The sequence below is a fragment of the Podarcis cretensis genome (assembly GCF_951804945.1).
Source record: "Podarcis cretensis genome assembly, chromosome: 1".
In the NCBI taxonomy this organism is placed as follows: Eukaryota; Metazoa; Chordata; class Lepidosauria; order Squamata; family Lacertidae; genus Podarcis; species Podarcis cretensis.
In genome coordinates this window covers 47,340,073-47,367,703 of record NC_137170.1, presented here as the reverse complement: position 1 = coordinate 47,367,703, position 27,631 = coordinate 47,340,073, and the positions used below count along the sequence as shown (strand labels likewise).

At 43.3% G+C, this 27,631-nt stretch overlaps 1 protein-coding gene across 2 annotated transcripts in view; it reads right to left on the bottom strand.

Annotated features, from left to right (window-relative positions):
* DPF3 (double PHD fingers 3) overlaps positions 1-27,631 on the bottom strand; it is a 182,529-nt gene that overhangs the window by 38,421 nt on the left and 116,477 nt on the right. For both annotated transcript variants that reach the window (XR_013842367.1, XM_079990451.1), the window contains exons 4-8: positions 24,478-24,605; positions 23,153-23,248; positions 18,614-18,692; positions 11,282-11,419; positions 558-686 (exon numbers count right to left, since the gene is read on the bottom strand). Coding sequence is in view for 1 of the 2 variants with exons in the window: in XM_079990451.1 (XP_079846577.1) it covers positions 558-686; positions 11,282-11,419; positions 18,614-18,692; positions 23,153-23,248; positions 24,478-24,605 (570 nt within the window). In the remaining variant the exon portion in view is untranslated. The remainder of the gene's footprint in view (positions 1-557; positions 687-11,281; positions 11,420-18,613; positions 18,693-23,152; positions 23,249-24,477; positions 24,606-27,631) is intronic.

Below are 27,631 nucleotides of genomic sequence, written 5' to 3'. Positions count from 1 at the left end.
GGGTTTATATTCCCCCAAATCCCTAAAAAAAAATAGAAACAAGTTTAAAATGGAATAAACATTGTTAAAAACTCATTTTTTCCTTGTTAAAAACAACGCCCCAAGTAGAATGAGAACATCCATACAATCCCCAAACTTAACAACTGAGCTGGACAAATCTCAAGATGATAATGATAAAAGGATCACAATTTATATTAAAAAAGACGCACATAGATTAAAAGCATTTTTTTTAAAAAAAAACCCTCTTCAGTAGTATTACACTGCAAATGTTTGACACACATCCTCAGTCTTATGCAATATTGTGTGTATGCTTGTGCGTGTAAGAGAGACAGAGAAAAAGAGACAGAGGAGAGCGCAGTGGAAATAATTATCCAAGTTGAATGGGAACAAATCTCATCTGTATATACGGTTTTTAAAATGCCCACCCAAAACTACATGTCTAACCAACTCCAGTTGTACAAGAAAATATAACAATAAATCCACAATTCCTAAGTAAGAGAAAAAAGAATTTACACATGTCAGTCACTCACAGGAAGTTACAATAAGGAATCACCTACCAGATCGCCCACAGTCTGAACATGAGACAAGTTCCTCTGGTCGTCCGCTTTTTTTATTCATGTTAGATCCTCCAAGGCAGAAATCACAGTAGTTATTGGAAATGATGGCCCCATCTGGTCCTTTCTGGGCTGCAGGTAAGAAACATTCTTGCTTAAACCAGGAGACATGCAGTATGCAACTTTCACTCTTTTCTCTACATGGATTTGAACAATACATTTGACAAAGAGAATAACTGGAATAAAGCTAGTTCAGACTGCCCAGTGCATGTATCTGGGTGCCCCATGACTCCTGTGCTCTACGGCTGAAAATTAAATTGACTGGATCAGACTACAAGCAATTCCTGGTGAGTATTTATTGTGAAATTAGTGTGCCTCATGCACATAAGGTTGCTTTTCGGTGTTTTGCAGCAATCACACTAGATCATTGACATTAAAATGCCATCCCGTGTCCCCCAGACCCCTGGTAATCTGGATTTACCTTTTCAGGGGCGGGGGGGGGATCCAATAAGTGAACACAATTCCCACCTGTTGCCAACGTCCCATTTGCAATATCTCAACAACCTTTGCAAATTAACCCATCACCTTTGAGTCTGGAAGCATCTTAAGCTAATTCAACTTAGTTCTCATTGAAATCAAAGAGACTTGAGTTACGACTAACTTGCCCAATATATTTCAACGCAACCTAAGTTCAACTGAACATTTGGATCCAACCCATTTTCTTTTAAGTCAAAGAGCAAAAGCCAATGGCGTTCCAAATTACCGCTAAACAAGTTTTAAGGGCATCCAAGTGTGCTAAGCAATACCTTAATAATTTTGAGAACATTTCACATTTCTAAGTGCTCCTGAGAACTTTGTAGATGACTAGCTTTACAATCCTGGGTGTTTAATCTTCTCCTTTTACTAACTCTTAAACTGCAATGTTAAGCATACTTAAGGATTTTTCATAAGACCACATTCACAAGTAAAGGCCCCATGTGCCTGCTGGATAAATTTTCAGATGGGAAGGGTTATTTGTACTTGGAACCTCATTAATGCTGGAAATGTTGCCAACGGTGACTAAGGCTGGACCTCAGGGCTAAAGTCTAAAACCTTATGGCCCAGTATCCCAGTTAGGATATTCCAGTGAGGTCTTGTGCGATTATAATTTTGTGCTGTTTTAATTTAACTTCTGCTCAGAAGTATACATCAATATTTTTTTTAAATTAAATAATGTGGAGATTGTCTTTCAGAACCTTTTCCCCAGCCCCCACATGTTTTCTAGTGCTATCGCCAGTTTTATTTGTTCACTGTTTAAGATTTGCACCCTCCCTTTCCACCAAAAAGGTGCTCCCAACATGGCAAACAACAATAATATAAATACTACTAGTAAAACATAAAATAGTAATTAAATATACATCCAAAACTGAAAGCAAGGCAGATAAATTATCATTTAAAATGACTAAAGGTGACGTGTTAAAACCAATTACCACAGGCAAGTCAGCCTGGCCTGTCTAAATAAAAATGTCTTTGCCTGGTGGCAGAGGTTCATCAGAGACTGTGTTAATGGCTGAACCTCTTGATGCAAATATTGTAACTCCACCAAAGGGGGAGGTGTGTGCAGGGAGGCCAGCACTGATTTAAACTGGAGTTATTTTTTTACTCTAAATTAAGCTTTATGACACTACTCTAGAAGACAATTCACATCCCAAATCAGGAAATCTATCATCAGCGCCAGGAAGAGACTGTGCAGTAAGGCTTGCAAATAACAATAAAGATCGCCAAGCACTTGGCTCACGTTAAATAAAAGTGCTATTTAAAACAATTAAGGATAACAATATAATACAATGGGCTGCATGAGACTTTTGTTATCTGCTTATTCTGCATCTTATAGGCCACTAGTCTTATAGGCCACTATAGTCCTTTGTGCTGGCACCTCAGGTCAAAAAAGCAGAGTGGGGAGAATGAAGCCCCTGCATTTAGTTATGAGAAAACAAAAGCTCTTTGTTTGAGGCATAGGCCGAGAGCTTCTCTGTCCTGCGCCCTTGAGCCCTCTTCTTTGCAGTTCAAATCTTGTGTTCAGAATCTGGTTTCCCTGTTTCCACATATTTCCAAGCCTTCATCCCTCAGAGGGGTGGCTGACATACAGTCTGAACCTATAGGGTAAGTGGCACTGAGCTGCCTCGTGTTCCTTCCCGCCCCCCCTACTGCTGACAGAGCTCATCTCTCTGCAGGTCTGACATGTTTCCATGACAACCAGAATCCCAGGCTCCTGCTGCCTCTAGTCTTGCCACCTGTTATTACCCTATCTCTCAAGTGTAAAGAGCTGATTTGTGGCCTCTTGTTTCCCCGTTCAAAAGCAAGTTTGCAAGGAATAGGTGGGATTCAAGAAATGAGAAATTAAAAAAAAAGAAGCAGCCACAGATTTGCATCAGCTAATAAATGGGAAAGGAAGAGCAGTAGAAACGGCAGAGAGGAGACAAGCTTCTTGGAAGCGCCTTGCGCTAACAGAATGAGAGATTGAATCCCTGCTGGAGACATGTCCACCTCCGGCTGGCTTATTCCCAACATTTAATGAGAAATGGAGAAAGTCATTGCGGGTGGGTTTCAAAGGGAATGGTTCATTGCACAGACCATTACATTACATTTATTTTATTTTTTTATTCTTTGCACACAATAAAGGTGTGGACTGAAACAAGACATAGAATAAATCGGTCAGAGTGCTGAAGGACAATCCAGATGCAGCTTACACAAAACTTAAGACATTTCGCATTCATTCAAAAGGAGCCTTTCCCCACCCCCACCCCCACCCCCCACCCCCACCCCCAGATGCTTCCAACATTGCATTTCTCTGCTGCTGTTTTTAAGAACATTGGCTCAAGATGTAAGTCTTTGTAGTGGCCTGATTTCACAAATGGCTTGGAAATTGCTCTGATTATCCCCTCCACTCCAGCTGATTTGCAATCACCTCAGTTCACAAGGGAAGCTTCTCTTGGTGCAAAGGTCACCGTTGTCCTTCCAGCAAATGTAGAAGGGAAAGTGTGCAGTTTATGGGATCCGTCTAGAAGACCTGGTCTACACATAGAATATTTTGCCTCAGAACAACATATGTATTCCTCTTTCCTTAACATCCAGCAGAAGGAGGGGTAAATGGACTGAAGGTGGGATAAAAATGTAAATAATCATAACAATAATGTGATACTGTGTTCAGTGAAAAGACACTGCTGTCATCCTCCTCAAGGAAGGCAAGGGAAAACACTCTTTGCATTCAAATATACTTCCTGCCATTGACCAAGGAGAAAATACCACTGGGGGGGGGGGGAGGTCCCTCATGCAACATTCCAAATAGCTGGTGCTTGGTGTGAGGAACAAATAGTTTCTCTCCCACTGAGAAGCCGTCTTGATTTATTTATTCATCCATAGCCTCCTGCTTAGATGAAAATAAAAGTTAAGAAGTTTCAAAGGAGATTTTGCATGGGAAATGGGGGGTAGCTTGGGATTCAGTGGGATAAAGGCATCATTTTGTTTTCCATTTCTGGAGACTAGGTATCAAATTATGCTTCAGATCTAAAACTGACATCAGCTGATCAGCGGAGAGGTTCCAATATTATTTTATTTTAATCTGTCCTGGTCCAAATCAACCACAATGCAAGGTAATTTACAAGATGGCTTCCAGTAGGGTTGTCATCCCTCCCCTGACACTACAGATAAGAACAGAAAGTTTCTGATGCATCACCAGAAAATACATGGCTGATCTCAGGTGTGTGTGCCCTCCCCCCCATTTTACTCATCTGCACTAACTTTTGCATGGCAGACTTGAAGACCTGCTTGTCCCACTGGGGGCGAATGAGCACAATGGATGATAGGACTGAGAAACAAAAAAAGAATAACAGCTACAGCTGCCCTTTTCCCTGTATATGGAGCAATTAAAAATTCCATGCCAAGTATGTGGGGTAAAATGAGGCATTCCCAGGCCTCCTGGAATTCTTATTGGACTTTATGGTCTTGAGTTCCACAATGCGGAAATGTGTCTAGCTTCTATTAGCAGGAGAGTCCTATATGCTAGCCATACTCTTCAGCACAGAGTGTGCATTCAGATGCTGCATATTACCATGAACAGTTGGGATGGCAGTAGCATTAAGCACAGAATGCTGCTAATATGACAATGGATAAATATATTTAAAACCAGAGTACAGTAGTAGAAAGTAGGGCAAAAAATCAGGAGCAGTTAGCATTGTTGGAGCTATCTATGACTATGCAGTATGAATAGTCACACTCACTATTTTGTAGACCCTTGCAAAAACTTTTATGAAAAATATTATACACTCCAAAAATAGCATGCTGTCTCCATTTCTTGAAGTGGAAAGGCCGATTTAAAGACTGGTCTTGTGTTGCTGCCCTCTGAACCTCTTGTGGAGGAGGCATAAGAAGGGCTTCCGATGATTGCAGGGTCTGGGTGGGTTCATATGGGGAGAGGCGATCCTTGAGCTATTGTGGTCCTGAGCTGTTTAAGGCTTTATAAGTAAAAAACAGGACTTTTAATTGGGCCCAGAAAATAATTGGCAGTCAGTTCAGTCAGGCCAGGATCAGTGTAATATGCTCAGACCATATTGCTCCAGTGAGCAACCTGGCCAATGAATTCTGCACCAGCTGAAGTTTCTGAACAGTCTTCAGAGGCAGCCCTACATATAACATGTTGCAGTAATCTAACCTAGGTTACCAGAGCATAGGTGACAGAAATTGAGCTATTCCTGTCCAGACAGAGGCATAGCTGGGCCAGCAGCTGAATCTGATGAAAGGCATTCTGTACCACTGAGGCCACTTGAGCCTCAAGCAACAGCAAAGGATCCAAAAGTACCCTCAAACTACATGCCTGCTCCTTCAGAGGGAATGTAGCACAATCAAGAGCAGGCAACCTCCCACCCATCTGGTCTAGAGAAACACCCACTAATGCTTATCTCAGTCTTATCTGGATTGAGCTTCACTTTGTTGACTCTCATCCAGTCCATTACCAAGGCAAGACAACAGTCCAGCACCTCCACTGCCACACCTGAAGACGTAAAGAAGAAGGAGAGCTGGGTGACATCAACATATTGCTGACAGTGTACTCCAAAACTCTGGATAACCCCACTCAGCAGTTTCATGTAGCTGTTAAGCAGCATAGGAGATAAACTGAACCCTGAGGAACCCCATATTGAAAGCTCCATGGGACCAAAGAGCACTCCCCAAGAATCATCCTCTGGAAACAACCATTCAAGTAGGACCAGAACCACCACAATGTGCTGCCACTCATCCCTCCAGAAGGATACCATGGTCAATTGTATCGAAAACCGCTGAGAGGATGAGAAGAATTAATAGGGACACATTAATTTTAGAAGACATCTGAAGGCAGCCCTGTTTAGGGATGCTTTTAATGTTTGATGTATCATAGTATTTTAATATTTTTTTGGAAGCCGCCCAGAGTGGCTGGGGAGGCCCAGCCAGATGGGCGGGGTATAAATAATAAATTATTATTATTATTATTATTATTATTATTATTATTATTATTATTATTATTTCCCCTGTCTCTCTCTCCCAACAGAGGTAATCATAAAGGGTGATGAAGGCAGTTTCTGTGCCAAAACCAGGCCTAATCCCTGGTTTTGGCATCCAAAGTACCTGAAGGATGGTATAGATGGGGCAAACTTAACATCCCATTTTGGACTCTCTGTTGTTTTATGAAGCAGACCTTTTGGAAGCCAGTCAGTTCAAATTAGGATGCCCTGACAAACATTTTCTCCAGAGTCCTTGGGAAATATACTTTTTAGACATCCACAGTGGCCAGAGTGGGGGATAGAAAGAGGAAGGAATGTTTTTCTTCCAGCAGCTGACGTCAGACAGCAAATCTATATCTGATTTTGGCAGATTCCGCACCAGCCCATTATTACCACAGATACTGCTGTGAAGAGATGCTTGAACAGAAGACATGGATGAACTAGAAGGAAGGAAATAAGCAAGAACCCTGTACTGTGGCAATGATCTATCTTCCACCACCCCACATGTCACAACCTATTCTGTATTTGTTTTGCATTCATTAAACTGGGCTTCTTGCATTTCTTTCCCATGTAGCTAAGGAAATAATCACGGCCTGCCATTTACCATGCGTTTGGCCTTTCCGGCCATTTCAGAAGGCTGCAGATTAGTCATATGGATTAACACACACCCCCACTTCCCTTCCCAAGAGCCATACAGAGAGGATTCTTGAAGTCCAGACCTTGTGACCTTGTGGACCTGTCAGATCTGATTCACAACACGCACCCAACTTAGGGAGTGGACAGCTCTGGCATTCTGGCTTTCCCTGCCTCCTCCCTGCGTACAAAGGCACCACTTAACTACTACGTATTAGCAATATGAACAATTAGCATTCACTTGAAAGATGGATGGCAACATAAATTAAATCCTGATAAGTGAAAGAAGAGAGGTTTTCAGGCTGTAAATAGACATTCAAAGAGAAGCCAGGTTTTGGCTGCAGGGGGGGTGGGAGATTGTCTGAGTGACTGAAAGAGCGCACTATGTAAAATCCTGTTCCCAGATACAGTGGTACCTCGGGTTAAGAACTTAATTCATTCTGGAGGTCTGTTCTTAACCTGAAACTGCTCTTAACCTGAAGCACCACTTTAGCTAATGGGGCCTCCTGCTGCCGCTGCACCGCCGTTGCGCGATTTCTGTTCTCATCCTGAAGCAAAGTTCTTAACCCGAAGTAATATTTCTGGGTTAGCGGAGTCTGTAACCTGAAGCGTATGTAACCTGAAGCGTATGTAACCCGAGGTACCACTGTAATACTTTTTACCAGTTCTAATAAATTTCCTGCTGCATAAGGTGGGAGAGCAGATTGTGGCTGCTGACGCAACCCACCATGAACACCTCTAGGCCTGCCAGATATCCAGGTATGGGTATCCAATAGGTGTAGGAGCTCTGCACAAAATAATTAACATCTGTAGTTGCAAATAATTTGGTTTAAGCCGATACAAGTTGGATTTTTTTGCATATAGGTACTTTGCTAGTGAGATGCTCATGCATAAACAGCAAGTGAGAAATGCTTTCATTGTGAACAGGGAGGGCAGACTCACTCCTCCCATCTCACATGAAAGCTAAGTTTATCAGAACTGGGCCAAGAACAGAAGGCTTTTGAAGGAGCTGCAGGAGCCATCAGAATCAACCTCAGAGCCAACCCTACCACTACACCCGGTGTAGTGAAGTGGCCCACCTCAGGCATCTTCTTATGGGGATATGCGGGTCATGAGTGGATAGAGCCAGCCAGAAGTGGGGTCCAGAGGAAGAACAAGACCTGGAAGGAAAGCTCAAGGTAGAGGAAAGGGGGCTGTGGTTAACACAGCCACAGGCAATTTAAGAAGCTAAGAAAGGGTTAAAAGCTGAGTGTGAGTTGAGTGTGCTTAGAGCCAGCAGATACAGCATGTAAGGGAAAGGAAGGAAGAGATAAGGAGCTAGAGGTGAAGGGGAATAGGAAGGGACTTGTGACAGGGGATGGCATGGTGCACCTAAGTGCTGTGGGCAGCTGGGCTCAAGGCAAAGGCTGTGTGAACAGAGACCATAAAGAGGGATAGCAGCAGCAACAACAGGCCTGAATGGCCATGTTCCTGCTGGAAAAGTGCAAATCACTGAAAGGATGAAAGCAGACGCTTGGCTTTCATAAGGCAGGTGAGCTATGCCACCCTGCTGGGCTACGGGATATGGCTCCCTATGGTGTTTAACTGCCCCCATTGCAAGTCTGTGCACTGTGACAGGCTACCCTTAAAAGGCAACAAGCTGTCATTTGGTTTGTCTCATTTCTTGTGAAGAGGACATGGACACTTCAGATGGGACAGCATGCAGCAGCTGGTCTTTTGGAGTAAGTTCTTCTACTTGATCAACTGCTGGACCAGTTTTGAGTCCAACTGAAAGTCCTAGATCTCACTGTTAAAGCCCTAAAACATTTGGAACTAGGATGGTTAAAAGACTGTGTGTGTGTGTGTTTGTATATATAAGCAGCTTGGACTATGTTTTATTATGTTTTTATATGTGCTGGAAGCCACCTAGAGTGGGATGATGATGATGACTATGATAACAATTACTCACTGTTGCTCGCTTCACTCACCAGCTCCACCTCCCTGCCACCCCCTGTGAAACCTCCACCTTTACACCTGACCAAAAATGCCACAAGCTTATTTCTCTTGTTTTCAGCAGCAGCAGTGACAGGGGGTAGTGTGGGGTGGTTTGCAAAGCCCACTCCACCCTCATCCTGCCGCTTCCTGCAACGCAAGGGAGGTACTGCTATCACTGAGCAGTCAGGGCTCCCCTCTCAGAAGAAAATGCCTACGAGGATTTCTGTGTTACTTCTGGTACTACTCTTCCTCCTGTGAGTAGCATTTGAAAAGGGGTGTGGGGAAACTTCCCTCTTAAGCACCTAAATCTCAGAGCGATTAACAAATGTTAAAGGAATTAATATGGCTTTAAGCCACTGCCTAGCCTAAGGGTGAGGAAGGGTGAAAGACAAGCAGCTTCCCTCAGAGCCATCCTGCCAACAGCATGCATAATGCCACATGGAATTATGGTGCAGGGCTAGCCTGAAATGCCCCTGCTACATAGTTGTATAGACTTGAGTGTGTTTGTGTTGTTTACTGTGCTGTGGCTCACAGTATGATGGAAGACACAAAAGGAGGAACACGATAAGTTTCTAATGAGTCTGGTAGCACCCTTGATGCTCAGCAATCCCCATCACTTGAGAATGTAACAGAGGTGATAAACAACTTGACTTAATTTCCTGGAGCAAGCTTAAGGGTGGTGGTTCTGTACACTGGGGGAAACCCAATGTCAGCTGTGTTGACATTAGCATCTTCCTTCCCCATCCCTGGAACAATTTGTGAAATGTTTTTAATCACAGACCAGTAAGGTGGAAGATGGACATAAAAGGAGGATAAACATGCACACAAATAACTACTACCGCTAGAGCTTGTGGTAATTAAAATCAAAATCCCACTGCATTAAATGAAACAAGAAATCTCAGCTAGATCATACATGACAGGTGGCCATCCAACCTCTGCTTAAAAACTTCAAATGAAGGAGAGTCCACAATCTCCCGAGAGAGACTATTCCACTCTCTAACAGCTCTTGCTGTTGGAAAGTTATTCTTGATGTTTAGTCGGAATTTCCTCTCTTGTAACTTGAATCCATTGGTTCAGGTCCTACCACAGTAAAATGGTTTGCCATTTGTTGATAGCCACAAGAATTCAAACAGATCCAATATGGCTACTAGCAGAAATGCAGTGAGGTGTGAAATCCACCAGTGTTGATAACTTTGAAAATGACATATTTTATGATATAGAGATAGGAGAATGAGTTGTATGCTAAATATGGGGATAGTATTCCCCCCACCCCCCCAGTAATGGATAAGGCACAGGGTTCTTTGTTTAAATGGAGGGGCTACTACTATGCAAGCCTCTTGAAGGATACATGCAGTGAATTGAGGGAATTGATATGGTTGCAAATGAATGATAATTATTAAAAAGAACAACTGAACAATCTCATTTAGTTATTTGACAAACTGAATTGCACATTTGAAAGGGCACCTTGAGAATATTTGTAGTTTGCTTTTAAGGTGCCCAGGGTAACTATATTTTGATATTCCAATCAATCAATCAATTGCTGCTTTAAAAGGAAAAAAAAGAAGACTGACTGCCTGGTTCAGTCCATCAGCTTCATCTTATATTCCTACAATTAAATATAATTCAACAGTCACCTAATCTAGTTTAGCACACTGCCTCTAGGAAGAAACCAGTAACCAATGCTTCAAGAGAGGCTTACTAACCTTAACTTGGTAAGAAGCTATGGTAGTTTATCCTGCTATGAAGAGGAATGCACTTTGTTACTTCCAAATTTATTTGTAGCATTAATAATAGTTTGATCCTAGCAAAGATTTTATGTTACCGTCGGTACAACTTCACCCCAGTTATAATAAATTCTACTATAGCCTTTCTTCATATAAGAGCTATACAACACTTAAAATAAAAAAGTCTCTCAATATGTCTAAAAGCACGGTAGAGATTAAGTGTCTCCGGGCTTTGCTTTCAGCAGTAGATTCAGCATCCCCTCAATAACCAGTCTTAGGACTTTCAAATAAGAGTTGAGAGGGGGACATCATTACCTTTTGAAACATCCAGAGGCTTTCTGGAGCAGAAAATATTATCAGATCTAGGCCTAGGCCCTTGCGTCCGACTTGCTCCCTTGATATTTATGGAGATCATATCATGTGTCACATAAGAAAGACATTGGAAACGTGCAGTGAATTTTGTACAATAACAAGAAGAAAAGAGACAAAAATAGAAGATAATAAAAAAGTGTGTTTTCTTGTTCTCAGAGCTAAACCACAGTGAAACGGCTTGACAATGGGCAGATTGGGTTCCCCCCTTTCGCTTGTCTTCCCTCGACATGTCCGCCCCATGGGAGCAGTGATGGAAAGTGCCCTGCTGCAGAGTTAATGTGAGGTTTGGAGCTGAATTTTTTGACTAGCTGAGCTCAGCACCTGGGAAAGCTGCAGTTGATTAGCTCCTCTAAAAGCCCAGGTCCCAATAATTCACAGAGGAGCAAAGTAATTGTGGCCACTGCTGAAATGCAATGATGAAGGTAGCCCAGGAAGAATAGATGGTGGATTTGGAGCATTCCACAAAGGAGGGGGTGGGCAGAAAGAGGAGGGAAATGTATATTCTACTCACGTTTGTGATTTTCATTTCTGTGGACAGGTGGGGAGCGTGTCTCCTGCTCTTGAGCATCATCCCCCTCCTCACTAGCAAGGTGGGTGTGAGCATAATGGTAGCTCAATCCTGGCCTGTTCTTGTAGCGCTTTCCACAGACTGTGAACAGAGAAAACACAAAGAGCAGAAGACAGAGGATGCTACATCAGTAACAACTAAAGTGGCCTTAAGTATTTCCTCACTGCTGCTGCCTTTCCCAGACAAACAGACGTTTATTTCTATTTCATAACACCAGAGGGATAGCTCTTCACTGAGGGCTAAATACCCACAAACAAAATACCTGTCCCTCCAGTCAGGTTTGAAGTAAAATATTTCTTTTAAAACACTCAGAAGAGGCAACCGGACATGGACTGAAAGTCTGAGGAAAATGTGTTTTCCACTGGACAGTGCATAGCTGAATAAATGAAATGTAGAGTAAGAATCGGCCCCAAAGGTATCTCAGGGTATATTCAGATGTGGGGAATATTGCATTAGTTTTCTGGATTATAATACTAGCACTTCCATCCCATTTTCTAACATTACTTCCACACCAAAGTACCTGTCGTGCTATGGAACTACAGTGGTACCTCGGGTTACATATGCTTCAGGTTACAGACTCCACTAACCCAGAAATAGTACATCGGGTTAAGAACTTCGCTTCAGGATGAGAACAGAAATCGCGCAGCAGTGGCGTGGTGGCAGCGGGAGGCTCCATTAGCTAAAGTGGTGCTTCAGGTCAAGAACAGTTTCAGGTTAAGAACAGACCTCTGGAACAAATTAAGTACTTAACCCAAGATACCACTGTATGGCTTTTTGACCAATATACTGGCATGCCATGCTAAATTTCATTCAAACCAGTGGGTGTAGTGTGATACAACAACAAACGTCATTGGACAATATTTCTATGCTCACACCCCTTCTGCACATGCAGGCATCTGTTCCCCCATGATTCCCTTGTGCAAACAGCAGGAAAGAACTGTACACTGCTCCAAATTCCATCCCTTTACTGCAAACAGATTTTTTTCTGCAACCAACGAACATGCAAATGAGCGTTAAAAATGCACTATCTTCTACTGGTTTTCCAGAAGTGGCGTTTACGTCCTGTGAAAGCTCAACTATAATTCGGAAAGTAACAGTTAAGGGAACATTGAGGAAATGGAATGATCTATGTGTGAATACAGTCTCAGTTTAAATTTAGATGCTGCATGGTTAAGGTCACAGCCTGAGTGCCATGCTGTGGTAGCTCTCCTTCAGACTAGGGACAGTGAGCTGCCAGCATTTAGGGATCAGATGCCTCAGAATTCATGTTAACGAGAAAATTCCCAGGGAAACATGCCCTGCTGAAGCTGATAGTCTTTATCAATTTTAAATATTTTTCCATTAGAAACTGCTTTCTGGGTATTAGCTTGTGAGCATTAATAACAAGTTATTATCAGTTTTCCATTGAAGAGACTAAAGTATGTGTTGTTGTTGTTGTTGTTTAGTCGTGTCCGACTCTTCGTGACCCCATGAACCAGAGCACACCAGGCACTCCTGTCTTCCACTGCCTCCTGCAGTTTGGTCAAACTCATGCTGGTAGCTTCGAGAACACTGTCCAACCATCTCGTCCTCTGTCGTCCCCTTCTCCTTGTGCCCTCCATCTTTCCCAACATCAGGGTCTTTTCCAGGGAGTCTTTTCTTCTCATGAGGTGGCCAAAGTATTGGAACCTCAGCTTCACGATCTGTCCTTCCAGTGAGCACTCAGGGCTGATTTCCTTAAGAATGGATACGTTTGATCTTCTTGCCGTCCATGGGACTCTCAAGAGTCTTCTCCAGACCATAATTCAAAAGCATCAATTCTTTGGCGATCAGCCTTCTTTAAAGCATGTAGAAGCATGTAGAAAGGTTAAAATAGCTTATTATGAACACAAATGATCTGTGCTTATATTAGAATTATATTATCATATTTGTTCATGTACTTATAATCTTTTTAGGCCATCTCTGTGGATAATGTTTTTTTCCTCTCTCTCTTTCTCTCTTCTCTTTCTCTCTTTCACACACGTAATGTGTGTAGACCCATTATAATCAATGAATTTGAGACCATTGATTTTAATTGACCTGTTTTATAACTAACATTGGATGTCATGTCACCCTATCTATTCCTCAATGGAAACTGGCTTGAGTGAGAGAGCTGAGGCCCTGAAGGAAAACCATCCTAGTTATGGCAAACAAGCTGAAATTACAATGCTGCAAACTATCTATTAACTCAAATTGAATGCAGCTCTGGTGGCATGCAAATTGCAGCTCTGGCACTAACAGTAAGTTGTAGTTGTTATCATTATTTAGGAGTGATACTTATATAGCACTTAATATACCACTCTCTAAGCAATTCTCATAAGATATACTATAAAATCACAACTATACTACATATATACAATTACAAAAACTCACAACAATAAAACTGACCAGTGCATACTTTATTTATTTCATAAAAATTATATACTGCTTAATTGTAATAATAAGCCTGCTAAACAAGTGGGTTTTTAGCAGGCCTTTAAAACTCATTACAGTTTCTGCCTCTTAAACTAAATGAGTCAGGTTGTACTATATCTAACAGAAATAAATGTTAGCAGGTCAACACCATGTGGAAATGAGGACATGATGAATAAGGTCAATGAAAAGCATCATTCTTTGTTTACACAACCGGCTGTTTTAACTACCAAGCATCAACATTGGGAGAGATGCACAAAACTGTGCAGGAACTATTTTGAAAGATTATTACCCTAGACGTCCTGAGAATATTGTCAATAAGCTTGAGAATATATCAAAATATTTCTAAATTAAGACATTTAATTAGAGGTCTAAGAAATACTGGATAATGGCAGAATTAGGAAAAGAATAGAACATCTTTTTAAAAAAGATTCTGATGAGGTGCAGCTATCTTAGCCCAGCTATTCTTTTAAGGAAATAAAAAATGAGTGGTCTGGATGGTAAGGGGCAATGATCAAAGCAATACTTAGACATATTTAAAACATGAATGTTGATACATATCATACACACTGTCCCATTTGACAGGTGTAGAATGTATAATTAATACTACCTTTCTTATTTATATAAGACTATTACAGTCAAGCAACTGTCAGGTATTGAATGTATAATTAATATTACCTTTCTTATTTATATAAGACTATTATCAGAATCCTCACATGTGTGCTGAGAGTAAGCTATTAGGACAGTTGTCAGGGACAATACCTAGTCTGCAGAGCTCAGTAGTTTTCTAGGCTTCAGCTTCATTTAACAGCCACCTCGTTCAAACTAAAGTGAGTGAGAACAAACGTCTAAAGCAGAGGTGCAGAATCTCTGACTTCAGGCTAATTAAACCCGCCAGGCCTTGCAATCCAGACCACAAGGCTGTTTTCAGCTGGCCACACACACCTGTTAGTTACCTGATGTCATATGACATCAGCCACAGCATAAGCAAAGCTGCTATGGAGGAATCCTGAGCCTCAGAGTGTCCTCCCAATTTTTCCTCTGCAGCCCTAGCTTCCGAATGGATCCTATCACTGCCAAAAGCAGGGGGCCTTGCATTCAGTGCCAAATGCGCATTGGGGCTGCAAAGGAAATACAGTGGTGCCCCGCAAGACGAATGCCTCGCAAGACGAAAAACCCGCTAGACGAAAGGGTTTTCCGTTTTGGAGGCGCTTCGCAAAACGAATTTCCCTATGGGCTTGCTTCGCAAGACAAAATGTCTTGCGAGTTTTTCCGACTTTTTTTCCCTCCCCCCCCCTTTTTCTAAGCCGCTTATCCGCTTATCCGCTAAGCTGATAAGCCGCTAAAAGCCGCTAAACCGCTAATAGCGCTAATTCGCTAAGCCGTCAATGGGCTTGCTTCGCAAGACGAAAAAACCGCTAGACGAAGAGAATCGCGGAACGGATTCTTTTCGTCTTGCGAGGCACCACTGTATTGAGAGCAATTGTTCCTTTGCAGCCCTGGTTTCCCGCCTGATGGAACAGGTGCCCTTTAAGCAAGCTCTCAGGGAACGGGCACCAGAAATTGAGGGGAGGGTTGGATACTGCCCACGGACTGTCAATTGATCAGTGATTTAGATAGATGGACTATGCTAATCAATGCGTGCTCCTAGAGCAAATTTTCCCACAAACGGAAGTAGCAGGAGCATTAAATGCCAGGAAACAACAAGCTAAGAACATTCCTTATTCCTAAGGAATTGCTGAGTGAAACAGGAAAAGAACAAACTTCAGGTGCTGGCTGAGAATATGGTAAGAACTGTGGAATAAAAAATATATTTGGAATTTTATTGTGGCGTGGTGAAGGAAAATGGAACGAGGCCAGAGGTAACAAGCATTAAACAATGATTCCACAATATCACACAGAGCAATCACTTCCAACAAAGTATGCTGATCTGGGCCACTTTTGTTCAGTCTTCTCAACTTGGCATAAACTTTGGAATGTATCTGCACGTTTCACTAACTGAAGATTTTCCACAAAGGAAAGCTGAGTTTAGGGTAGAAATTCAAACCAGCTATGGTGCCATCTCACATCTGTTTCCATGCAGGCCCTCATTTATTGTTAATTATATGGATTCATTCACCCTTCCTTCCTTCTCAACTTCAGTAAAGGAGATTGCCATTGATCAGCCCAGGTTTTCTATAACATTAGAGCAACTAAGCCAATGAAAGCCAGAGGAGACTTACATTCACAATCCCCCTGTAATATCAAGACAATTCCACCAATGTTATCAATGGAAACAGGGCAGGAAGAGGAGACCGAACCAAGCAAGTAAATTGCAGAGGTGAGTTTAGTCTAATTTTATGTTAGCATTCACCCAACCTATCCTTTGTTCCAAACAACATTTTTTTGAAGTTTAATTTTTAAAACTTTATCATGGATCCTAGCAGTGCTTTAAAAGAAAGAAAGAAAAAGAAAAGGTGCCAGGACTCACCATAAAGTTGTTACAGTAAGTGCTACACTTTTAACATTTGGGAGAAAAAAATGGTGTTGGTACTGTGTACCTTTGAGTTCTCCCAGAAAAAAGCACTAAATCCTAGTATCCAAAATCAAAGGATCAGAGCAACTGAATAAATGAAACACAGAGGAGGCTAAGCTACAAGCCCCTCGTAATATCAGGACAGTTCAGCCAATGTTATCAAGGGAAACAGGACTGGCAGAAAAGACTGAACTGAGCAAGAGGTGAAGAGGTTGAAAGAGGAAAAAGTGAATGTACAGCATACCACCCTTCTTACGGATAGGCTCTTCACCAGTTATAACAACAACAACAACAAAAGTCGGCTCCCAGTCTCCCACCACCATTCCAGCTTATAGCAATCTTGTTATCGAGCACATCTAGGAACCTGAATTAAATAGCGCTTTGCTCTTTGCTCACCTTTCTGTGCTTTCCTTTTCTAGTTGCCCAGCCCCTTGAGCAACAGTCACACCACATGGTAGGTTAGGGAAGCATTCATATAAAAGGCACTTCCGTAGACTGAATTCTATATTGGTTTATTCAAAAACAGCTCTTACGACACAAGATACCAGGTTGGGACTTCATTAGGTTAAATGTGTGGTGCTTAAGGTGCCTTCTAAATTGGTGGGAGAAAGTCCTCAATTACAATACAGTAGCGCCAATAAAAAGCCAGTGAACAGAGCCTTTGCAGGGGTTAGAATGGCAGTAATGGAAACAGGAACTCTTACAAAAAGCAAGTTCATTCTGAGTGGCTTATTTCAATTACATTCTCTGCCGCGTCTGTCATAGAACAGAGGGAGGGATTGATACAACTGAGCACCCAAGCAGGGCTCAGTCATGTACTGTGCATGCAGTGTTCGAAACTCCCATTGTTCTAGGCACATTTTGCGACAGGGGATTTCATTAGCGCGAGCAGTTTATGAGCTCTGGGCACAGTACTGCACCTAAGATTTCAGATTAAAACTGCAGAGTGGAAGGAAAGGAGGACCATTTTCTGCCTCCCCACTTCCAGCCACTCTCTGAAGACTGGAGAAGAGACCCTCTTAAGAATATTAGAGGGTTAAGCAGGGGAAGGACTAGACCATGTGAAAGAATGAACATAATATTTTAGCTGCACTGCATTCATTTTCAGCTTTGTATTCTTGTTATAAAAATATGTGCCTTCACATTCCGTTGTTGCACCCATAATCTAGGTTTAAAGTGCTATTTAGCTCCTAGGTTTCGTATCTCAGTTTCTAACACTGTGTACATGACAGTTCTGTCCAAGTGAGAGATGGAGAAAGAGCAGCATGAGATTTTGCCTTTGGACTGGAAAAAAAACGTTTTGGGGAAAAGGTAATTGCATACCTGTAAAGTGCCTAAGTATTCAGGTGATACTTTTTATTTCTAACCACAGAGTTGAGCTAGGTGTTAAATGAGCAATGCATATAACAGTTTTCAGGCAGAGTTTGTGTGTATTTTTTTAATGGAAAGCAACCACAGGAGGCTGGTAGTTTCTGCACAGGGACAGCATGAGGATAAAGAGCTATTTCACCCCTTTCCCCTCCTGCCCCAAATCATCCCCAATTCACAATGGGAGAGAAAAATGGCTACCTCTATAGAAATGCAGGCAAGGGACTAGTTTTGAGAAGAAGAAAAACGTAACTGGGAGGGAGTGGGTGAAGCAGCTGCTTCTTCCCTCCTCACCATACCTCTGCTCAAACTGGCAGCCTCCCACAACTATTTTTTCATTTGAATAAGAATGCTGGGAGGCTGCTCATGCAGCTCCCATGTAGCATTTAGTGTGGCCCTATCTGAACCACAAAAAGAAAAGAGAGTGACTCATGCGGTGGACATACTGTATTTTTTGCTCTATAAGACTCACTTTTCCCCTCCTAAAAAGTAAGGGGAAATTTGTGTGCGTCTTATGGAGCGAATGCAGGCTGCGCATCTATCACAGAAGCCAGAACAGCAAGAGGGATTGCTGCTTTCACTGCGCAGCGATCCCTCTTGCTCTTCTGGCTTCTGAGATTCAGAATTTCCTCCTCAAAAAACTAGGTGCGTCTTGTGGTCTGGTGCGTCTTATAGAGCGAAAAATACGGTAGATACCAAGGCATAAAAAGCCGCAAATGAAGCAGAGAGGGAAACTGAGCCTAAGAGAAAGAAGGATGTGAGGTGTGGTGTGGTCTCTTGGCATGGGTTTCATTTTCACTCACTCTCTCGGTCAAAAAATAGTAACAGCAAGTAGTGATGGGAGTGGCAGCTCAGCAAATTCAAAAGCAGTGAAATGTGTTTCATTTTCTGGAAAGGAATGAATTATGTCTTGATTACTGCACCAGACTGAAAGCAGAGTGGTGGGTCTGGACGCTACTTACTGTCACAAACGTAAGGTTTATCATGGTCGTCCATAGAAGAAACATCATTCCTTCGCCTGCCACCTCCAGAACCCCGAGCCTAGAAATAAACCAAGATGTTAATGCAACAGCCACCACCCAGACATTACAGTGGTATCTCTAGGTATCTTCTGTGCTTTGCACATGCACAGAAGTGCTGAATCGCAATCCACAGGTGCGCAGATGCAGCACTGCGGGTTGTGAACGCTGCAGGTTGCAAACGTGCCTCCCACACGGATCATGTTCACAACCCGAGCGTCCACTGTAAAAGGACACATTCTACTCATGTAAAAACACCAGGCAGGTCCCACAAAATAACCCAGAGATGCATTTTAACTAAAAGAACACATTCTACTCATGTAACGCAGATTCCTGGACCGTCCGCGGGCTGGATTTAGAAGGTGATTGGGCCGGATCCGGCCTCTGGGCCTTAGTTTGCCTGCCCATGCCCTAGAGACTATTAAAACCGTCTCTACATGTAGGCGTAGGGACGCGGGTGGCGCTGTGGGTTAAACCACAGAGCCTATGACTTGCTGATCAGAAGGTCGGCGGTTCGAATCCCCGCAATGGGGTGAGCTCCCGTTGCTCGGTCCCTGCTCCTGCCAACCTAGCAGTTCGAAAGCACATCAAAGTGCAAGTAGATAAAGAGGTATCGCTCCGGCGGGAAGGTAAACAGTGTTTCCATGCACTGCTCTGGTTCGCCAGAAGCGGCTTAGTCGTGCTGGCCACATGACCCAGAAGCTGTACGCCAGCTCCCTTGGCCAATAAAGCGAGATGAGCGCTGCAACCCCAGAGTCAGTTACGACTGGACCTAATGGTCAGGGGACCCTTTACCTTTACCTTTACATGTAGGCGTATTTTCTGAACCAATGGGAGGACTCAGCTAGTCATACACTTGCCCTTGTTAGTGTTGCTATGGTAACCCAGTGCACCTGGCACCCTTATCTCAGGACAGCCATATTATTGGGAGGGGGGTGCTCCTCAAGACATGAGACCAAGCACTGTGTAATTTAACCCATTGTTCACAATACACCAATACTAGGAGGGCCCTCTGAGACTAATTTTCTCCCTCTTGCCCATGTCCCTGGACTCCAGTACATTGAGCCAGCAGCCGCAAACAGCTGAGAAGGGAATGATGCCTCTGTTCTACAATGCTGGGGAGCAATGCTCTGGCAGGGTTGATGCAAGCCATCTCTTTTTAAAACTTCACAAGGGATACAATATAATCCTCATTACCAGGAGGAAACAAAGTGAAAGTGGAAATGTGATTTTTAAAGGATATAGTCTCTGAAAAGAGATGCTCTAAGAAATGAACACTATTAAGCATTTTGTACACATCCACAAGTGTTATAGCATTGTTAATAGTGCAGTAATTATAACAACAGTTACATAGTTCACAAAGTTTTCACTTTAAAGTCTCCTTGTTTAAAATAGGAGAGAGCGAAGCACATGCATAAATTAAAATGTCTGAACCTGGAGCTTTCAGTAAAAATTTTTCCCCAAGCACATTCATGCATGTTGATTTCTAATTTCTTTTCTTGTTCCTTTTTTTTAAAAAAAAAGAAACGGTTGCTCTTGGTGCACTGAGGACACTGAATAATGAATGGTAGCTACACCTAACCTGCATTACACAATGCGCAAAATATACATCCCTCCCCCCCTAAAATGCATGCTCATGTTCTCAGGTTGTGTGTAATGTGCACTCTGTGATTTCAGGCCTTATTGTCCTGCCCATTATTTCTGCCCAACAATGTTCTTTAAATCTCCCTCTCACTGTCTGCAAATCCATATATCCTTGGCCTTCAACTCTCTTTCCCAACACTCCTATAATTTCATGGCTGGCCTCAGGGGGGCTGGCAAATAGACAGCCGCCCCAGAGGCACAAACTCGAGTGCCACGTGCTTGCTGTCAGTGCTTCAGCATGTGGCATTCAGTCATCCATGGCTGCCTTCAGCCTCCTGCCGTTCTACAGCAAGGGATTGATGTACATAGCCGGAAAGCTTCGCCAGAGCAGCCTTGGAGCGTTCAGATGGAGCCAAACAGGGACGCTTGCCAGAAGGACAGATGAAGGGGCCCAAGATTAAAAATGAAATCATGCTGCAGGAAAGGGGAGGACGTGCACAAATTGGGAATGGCCAGCACATCAGCTCCTCCGCATTATTCTGTTGCAGTGCCTATCATTCCCTCGTTGCTGCTCTGAAACAACCAAACACATGGGCCTAAATATACATTTAGGGGCCTCTACATTGCTTCTGGAAATCTAGTGCAATTGTGTTCTTAAAGCAGATGAGTGGATAAGAAACATACCTTCTAGGTCTAGGAAAAAAGGATGAGGTGCTTTGTTACAATGGCCACCTTCGGGTTTTTATGTGTCCTAGCGGGAGAGGCTGCTGGGGAAACATTGTACCAGAGCTTCAGTGTCTTAACTGGCTCTGCATTGTACTTCAGACTCAGCATACTATAAAGTGGGGGGTGGACAGTCTTCAGGGCTACAGAATTTACTCTGTGTTTTCTCAGAACCCCGATCAGAACCAGTAGTGTGGGGCAATTTCCTATTGCATCCCAGGAGGGGCTGGCACAGTGGAGCAGTGCTGTGCCCCCACCCTCACAATGGGAAAGACCTCTCCAGGAGAGAGCCACTGCCAACCAGAGGAGGCAGTGCCGGGTTAAATGGAGAGGCAGTCTGACCTGGTAGTGAATTGGGTCCATGACAGTACACATTATGGCAGCAGACCCTCATCTTTAAAAGCTGGTTTTCCCAATTCATATGTAAAGTGAATGTGCTTGAACGTGTTTGTGGGAGAGGGGTTAATGGTTTGCTCTGTTATGCAGTTTGTATTCTCATTTTGTATTTTTCTGTTGTGAACCACCCTGGGATCTTCGGATGAAGGGTGGTATACACATCATCATCATCATCATCTAAATAAATAAAGTAGCAGTAGTAGCGGTGGTGGTGGTAGTGAAGATAGGCATGTAGACAAGGATTCATAAGTCTGCTCCCACCTGCAGCTTTCCCCCCCCAGCCTCTCCTCCACCCCCAGGAACTTTCCTTCCTCCTGAACTCATTTCCAGTGCAGGCCAGTGGTGGGAGGACTGTGTACTCCCTGCACAAACACCACTTTGGGTTCCCTCCAGACATACCTTTTATTGCACTTTCTTGGTAATTTGTGCTCATGGTGCTATCAGGGCTGTCACACACAGTCCAGCTTTCAATATTGCTTGCAGGGCAATTCCACTGCTTCATTTCCAGTCAGTGCATGCCCTATAACATTCTACAGCACAAATATTCTAACTTGTTTTTGCCCCATTACAGCCGCTCCAGGCAGCAATAATAGGGAAGCATCGCAGAACAAATCCGCCACTACTGTACTATGATTGTGTCAAGAAAACAAAATGCAGAATACTTTCCGCAACAAAACCAGTTTGGAGAGGCCCTTTGACCCTTTTAATTGCACTCCGTCGGACTCTATTTTAACTGCAAGTTTGGCAGACTTGCCTGCAAAAATGCCCGCCTGCTGCCATCAAATGTAGAGTGTGCCTCATTCTGTGCAATAGGTCAGCTCCAAGACAAGGACAGCCAGATGAAGTCATAGCATAAAGTGAAGGGAGGCAAGGCAGGCAGGCAGGCAAGGGTCAAAGAGGAAATTTCAAGAGTAGAAGGAGCCGCGTGCAAGAATGAGATTTTACAGGAAGATGAAAATATAGCTTGTGGACTTTTCCTACCGTTACCACAAGCACAATGTCTTTCCCTCCTGCTTTCTGCTTGTGGCACATTACAATTTAACAGATTGTAAGGTGGCCTGGGTGTCTCCCCCCGCCCACCCCGTAAAAGCCACTTATTGATGGAGGAGAATAGAGGAGTTTGTGAACATTTGGCTAATGTAAAGATCTCCCTGCTGTGAGTCTGCTACCAGAGGTTTGCAGGGGCTGGTGCTTGCTCAAGTCCTGAGAGCCTCCAGCTGTTCACTCCAGAGAGCAGAGAGGGCCAGAACAGCCAGACAGCATGAAGAGTGGGAGGTGAGCTGCCTGCCTTCATGCTGTGTGGGTTTCTTGCCAGGGGATCTGATTACTGAGAGCCTCCAGCTGCAAGACCCATGCAGAGAGCACTGATCAATAGCCAGCTCTTCCCTGCACTGAGACCGCCAAGGGAAAAGATATAACTGCAGCCCATCTGAAAAGGCAGCTAAAACAAGCACCAAATAATAAAAGTTGTGCCATCTATGCACACAAATATCTCCATGTGTGCATTCATTCCCTCTCCCTCCCAGGTTTGTTTCTCTTACAGTTTTATTAAAAACCACAATCAGAGAGTGAAAAGACAAAAGATTCAAAGGAATCCTTGTCATCACATCACTTTATAATGTATACATACCAATACATATGCCATACATACCATACAAAACGTATCACATAACACAGGTATCATTAAGCTCTTTGTCTATCTATGCAATCAATATAAATAGAAACAACAGAATAGTGTTCTCCCTCCTCCCCCCTCCCCATGTGACTGAGGCAACCTACCCGTCCTCTGGGTCTGTTCTTTCGCTTCGGAATATCTTCCTCCATCTCTTCCTCCTCATTCACTTCATCTGCATTTTCATCATTTTCCAAAACCCTCTGTAGTTAGAACAATAAACAGTAATTAAAAACAATTCCCAGAACAACAGAGGCTTCATAACAGAAAGGCAAAGGAAACCAGACATTGTGGATGCAGGCTCTGGCTTTGTTTGAATACAAAGCAACTTTGGATCTGGCCATTTCAAGTTATGGATTGAAAGTTCCAAACCTGCTCTCAAGGAGGACATGTAGTTTGGCTGTACCAAGCGTCAACAACCGATCATTTTTAAGACTACAAGGTGGGGTTTGGGGGCCTTCTGTTGCTCACTTTGTTCACATCTGTTCAAAGCATCTTCACAGCCCTGACTAGCTGGTGCTTTGTTGCCATTTTGGGTTTTTTCCAAATTAGTTTTCTTGGCTTTTTTCTTCCAGGGAACAGTGGCATCATTATGTAGCCTAGAAAGATGACCAATTTGGGGGTGGGGTGGGGGGGACACCTGGCAATGAAACAGCAGCCAGTCAGGGCTGTGAAGAGGCTCAAAGGGCACAGTGGAAGCTTCCATGGATCAACATATGTTTTCCACCCCTACTTTGCAATACACCCATTACACTGGAATGCCTTTTTTGGGTGTTTGCTGTAGTATTCCACCTCAAAATTATAGAGGAGTTTCAATTCCCATCATGCTTTTATTCAATAATTGTCTCAAATCCTGAATTTACTACAGATATCAAATACACACACACACTCACACTAGTGTTGCAGCCACAATGTTCGCCCTTCATGTAGTTTTGAGATGCAAATGTATCTTCCCACAAGGTGCCCCTGCAGTATTTGGTGCAGTGTTAATTTGCACTTTCTGCAGTGCATTTGTCATATGTGAAGTAAATCCACTCCTTCCCACATTCCTCTATTGTATATTCATTTTCCTTAATCTTGAAGGAAAGGGGAAGGAATTGGGCTACCCACTGGGTTGTGTGGGCAGCATTTGCCCAACTGTTATTATGTTATGGTCCTTTGCAATAGTTAGTTATGGCATACCTACACAGCAACAGAGCAACACAATCACACACACACACACTCTTTCTTTCTTTCTCCTCACCGGAGATTATGGTTATATACAGCAGCTGGTATTTGCATTTGTGTGTGCTCTCCTGTAGATCGTGGGATAAAGGTCACAAGAGATTAATAGGCTGGAGGTTGAGACTGAGCCACAAAATCTTATAAGCAGCCATTTCAGTATTACATAGACTGGAAATGTGACCAGGCCAATAGAAGAGCACTTAATCACCTGGATTTCTTGTAGAGTGTCCTCCTCTTTAGTATCTACCTTCTTTTCAAGCCCTTCTCCACGCAGCAGTGCTTCCAGTGTGGTCCCCTCTGATGTGAAGCCATCCTTCTTCAGAGGCAGGTCAACTTCTGACAAACCAAATACAACAACAGAGGCTATGGTTATTTCCTGCAGCGCCAGGGATGCACAAGCACAGATAAATCACAGAATGTGTGAAATTGAAAACCACTCAAGGAGGCTCTCTTGAGAAGTCCTGCCCAGCTCATCTTCTCTACTGCTGTTAAGACTTCTCTCATGTCATCAACTTACTTTGCCTTTCCCTATATGTGTTCCTAACAGTAAATAAGCAACCAGAAGATGCGCATCACGTATAGAAGAATAGCCATGTGGATTTTCAAGCTGACTAAGAATGGGCAACAGTCAAACATGGATTTATGTGATCATTGTCTGAACACCCTGAAATAAAACACACGAGTAAATTTTTCCAATGGATTTGAATCCATTAAACTGGACTTGAATCACAATTCAAAAGTGGGGGTGTTGAGGTTTTTTTTTTCAGACCTCTTCCTAGCTGACTTGTTTGCAGGAAGCTTTGTTATATTAAAACAATATAACATCCCACTCAAGATGCAGTCCATGGAGTCAGTCAGAATTCAACAACCATGTCATGTGAAAAGCAGTTGTTACCCATGCAAAGTCTAAACAAGGGGAGAGCAAGAGGTAGATTGGAAGCTTCTGGTAGATCTCTGGGTGAGTTACAGCAGGTCAACAATAATTTCTGATCTCCAATTTTTTAACAAAAGAAAAAAAGACTTCTGTCCTGCCACAAGCTTGAAGTCTTCCCATCCTTAGTCTGAGCAACCAGTACTGTTAGCCTCGCCCTGTAAACGGTGTTTGTATTTTAAGTTCTGCTTTGCACAAAAATGATAGGATATTGGAGGCCACTTTAGATTGTTCCCTGTGATGACTACCTCCCTTTAGCAAATCATTCATGTGGAGCCATAAGAATGGTGGGCCCTCACCACCTGCCACACAAACCTCCCCAAAAAGTTTGCAGTGGTGTGAAGAAATTCCCCATATCCCAGTGGCACACCCCTGTACTACAGTGAGGTGCTATTGTACATGGATGAATCAATCCTAAGTCAGCCATTGAAAGAGGAAAGCTGGCTGCTGTTTTGGTGACCACAAAATGGCAGTCTTATTTTTTTTATAATCCACTAGATTATAAATTTTCTACTAGAATGTTGGCATGGTTACAGAGGAGCAAACTCCTAGGGCCCAAGCTCCCTTCGCCCCCCCCCCATAAAACATTTGAGAGGGCCAGGGCCCCCCAAAGTTGATGGTCATTGCCATTCAAATGGTGTTCGTGCATTGCGTCATGCGATTGGTTATGTGGGGTTGTGCCCCCCACCCAACATTTTATTCAAGTTGGCACCCCTGCATGGTTATGATTAAGAAAATGCTTTTGGATAAATTTGGTATCCATTAAACCATGGGTCAGCAACCTTTTTCAGCCGTGGGCCGGTCCACCGTCCCTCAGACCATGTGGTGGGCCAGACTGTATTTTGAAAAAAAAAAATGAACAGATTCCTATGACCCACAAATAACCCAGAGATGCATTTTAAATAAAAGCACACATTCTACTCATGTCAAAACACCAGGCAGGCCCCACAAATAACCCAGAGATGCATTTTAAATAAAAGGACACATTCTACTCATGTAAAAACACGCTGATTCCCGGACCGGCTGCAGGCTGGATTGAGAAGGCTCTCGGGCCGCATCCGGCCCCCAGGCCTTAGGTTGCCTACCCCTGCATTAAACTAACCTCCAGCTTTCCTGAGAGCAGACTAGACATGATCACATTCCAAGAAGCATGCTGTTTCACACCTATTGTCCCTTCCAACTCCTGGGTGCTTCCTCCCAAAGTGACAGCCAACTTAAGTGCTCATAAAGTGGTGATAATTAAGCACTGTCCCTCCTCAATAGGTGTCAGTCTCATTTCCTAATCACATCTGCTTTCAGCAATTAGCATACTCAGTCAGAAGGCCAACTTCAAAGCCCACTTGTCCCTTGACTAAATCCAAATTTGCAAATGGCTATTCACATCTCCTCTCCCAGGCCAGATTGGCCAACAGTCCCAAAGGAAAAAAATCCACCCACACAAGTGGCCTGTTTTCAAAAAGAGAGTCAGACTTCACCACCCTCAAAAAGGATCACACACACACTTAATTTAAAAAATGGGAATATATGGCTTTCTTTGCAATCTACTATGGTCAGCTCTGCAGATTAGTATCAATCCAGAGTGTTGAGTCGTTAGAGCACACTTTTATCATTTTGGGTTTGTTCGATCAATGCCTATATCTCCTTTCTTGGATTAAATGCTCTAAAGCGGTGTTAAACTGCACCTCTGCAATCTGATTGCTCTGGACAGAAGTGGGTGCCAGAGAGACTAGCAAGATCCAGTGCCCAGAGAAAGTTGGGACACAGATTTTCCTGAGTCATCTTCCTCAGAAGGGTGCCCTATATCTTGTGGGGAAAGAAACAGTCCATAGAAGGGCTAGTAGGAGTGACTTCCTGGTAAGGCTCAGCCTGGAGAAGTAGTTTTTAGTCAGCACTAAACGCGGGTGGCGCTGTGGGTTAAACCACAGAGCCTAGGGCTTGCCGATCAGAAGGTCACTGGTTCAAATCCCCGCAATGGGGTGAGCTTCCATTGCTCAGTCCCAGCTCCTGCCAACCTAGCAGTTTGAAAGCACGTCAGAGTGCAAGTAGATAAATAGGTACTGTTGTGGCGGGAAGGTACAGTAAACGGCGTTTCCATGCGCTGCTCTGGTTCGCCAGAAGCGGCTTAGTCATGCTGGCCACATGACCCGGAAGCTGTACGCCGGCTCCCTCGGCCAATAAAGTGAGATGAGCGCCGCAACCCCAGAGTCAGTCACGACTGGACCTAATGGTCAGGGGTCCCTTTACCTTTACCTAAGGAGATGGCCAAACTGCCTCAGGTGACAATAGGCTACAGTAAATCCTACACTCTAGGCTTACCTATTAAAATAAAACTATCAGCATTTTAATTTGCTATACAGTATACAATGTATCACAACACAATGCCAAATCAGCTGCCATCCAAACTACTGTCTCTCTCTGCACAAAAGCAGCT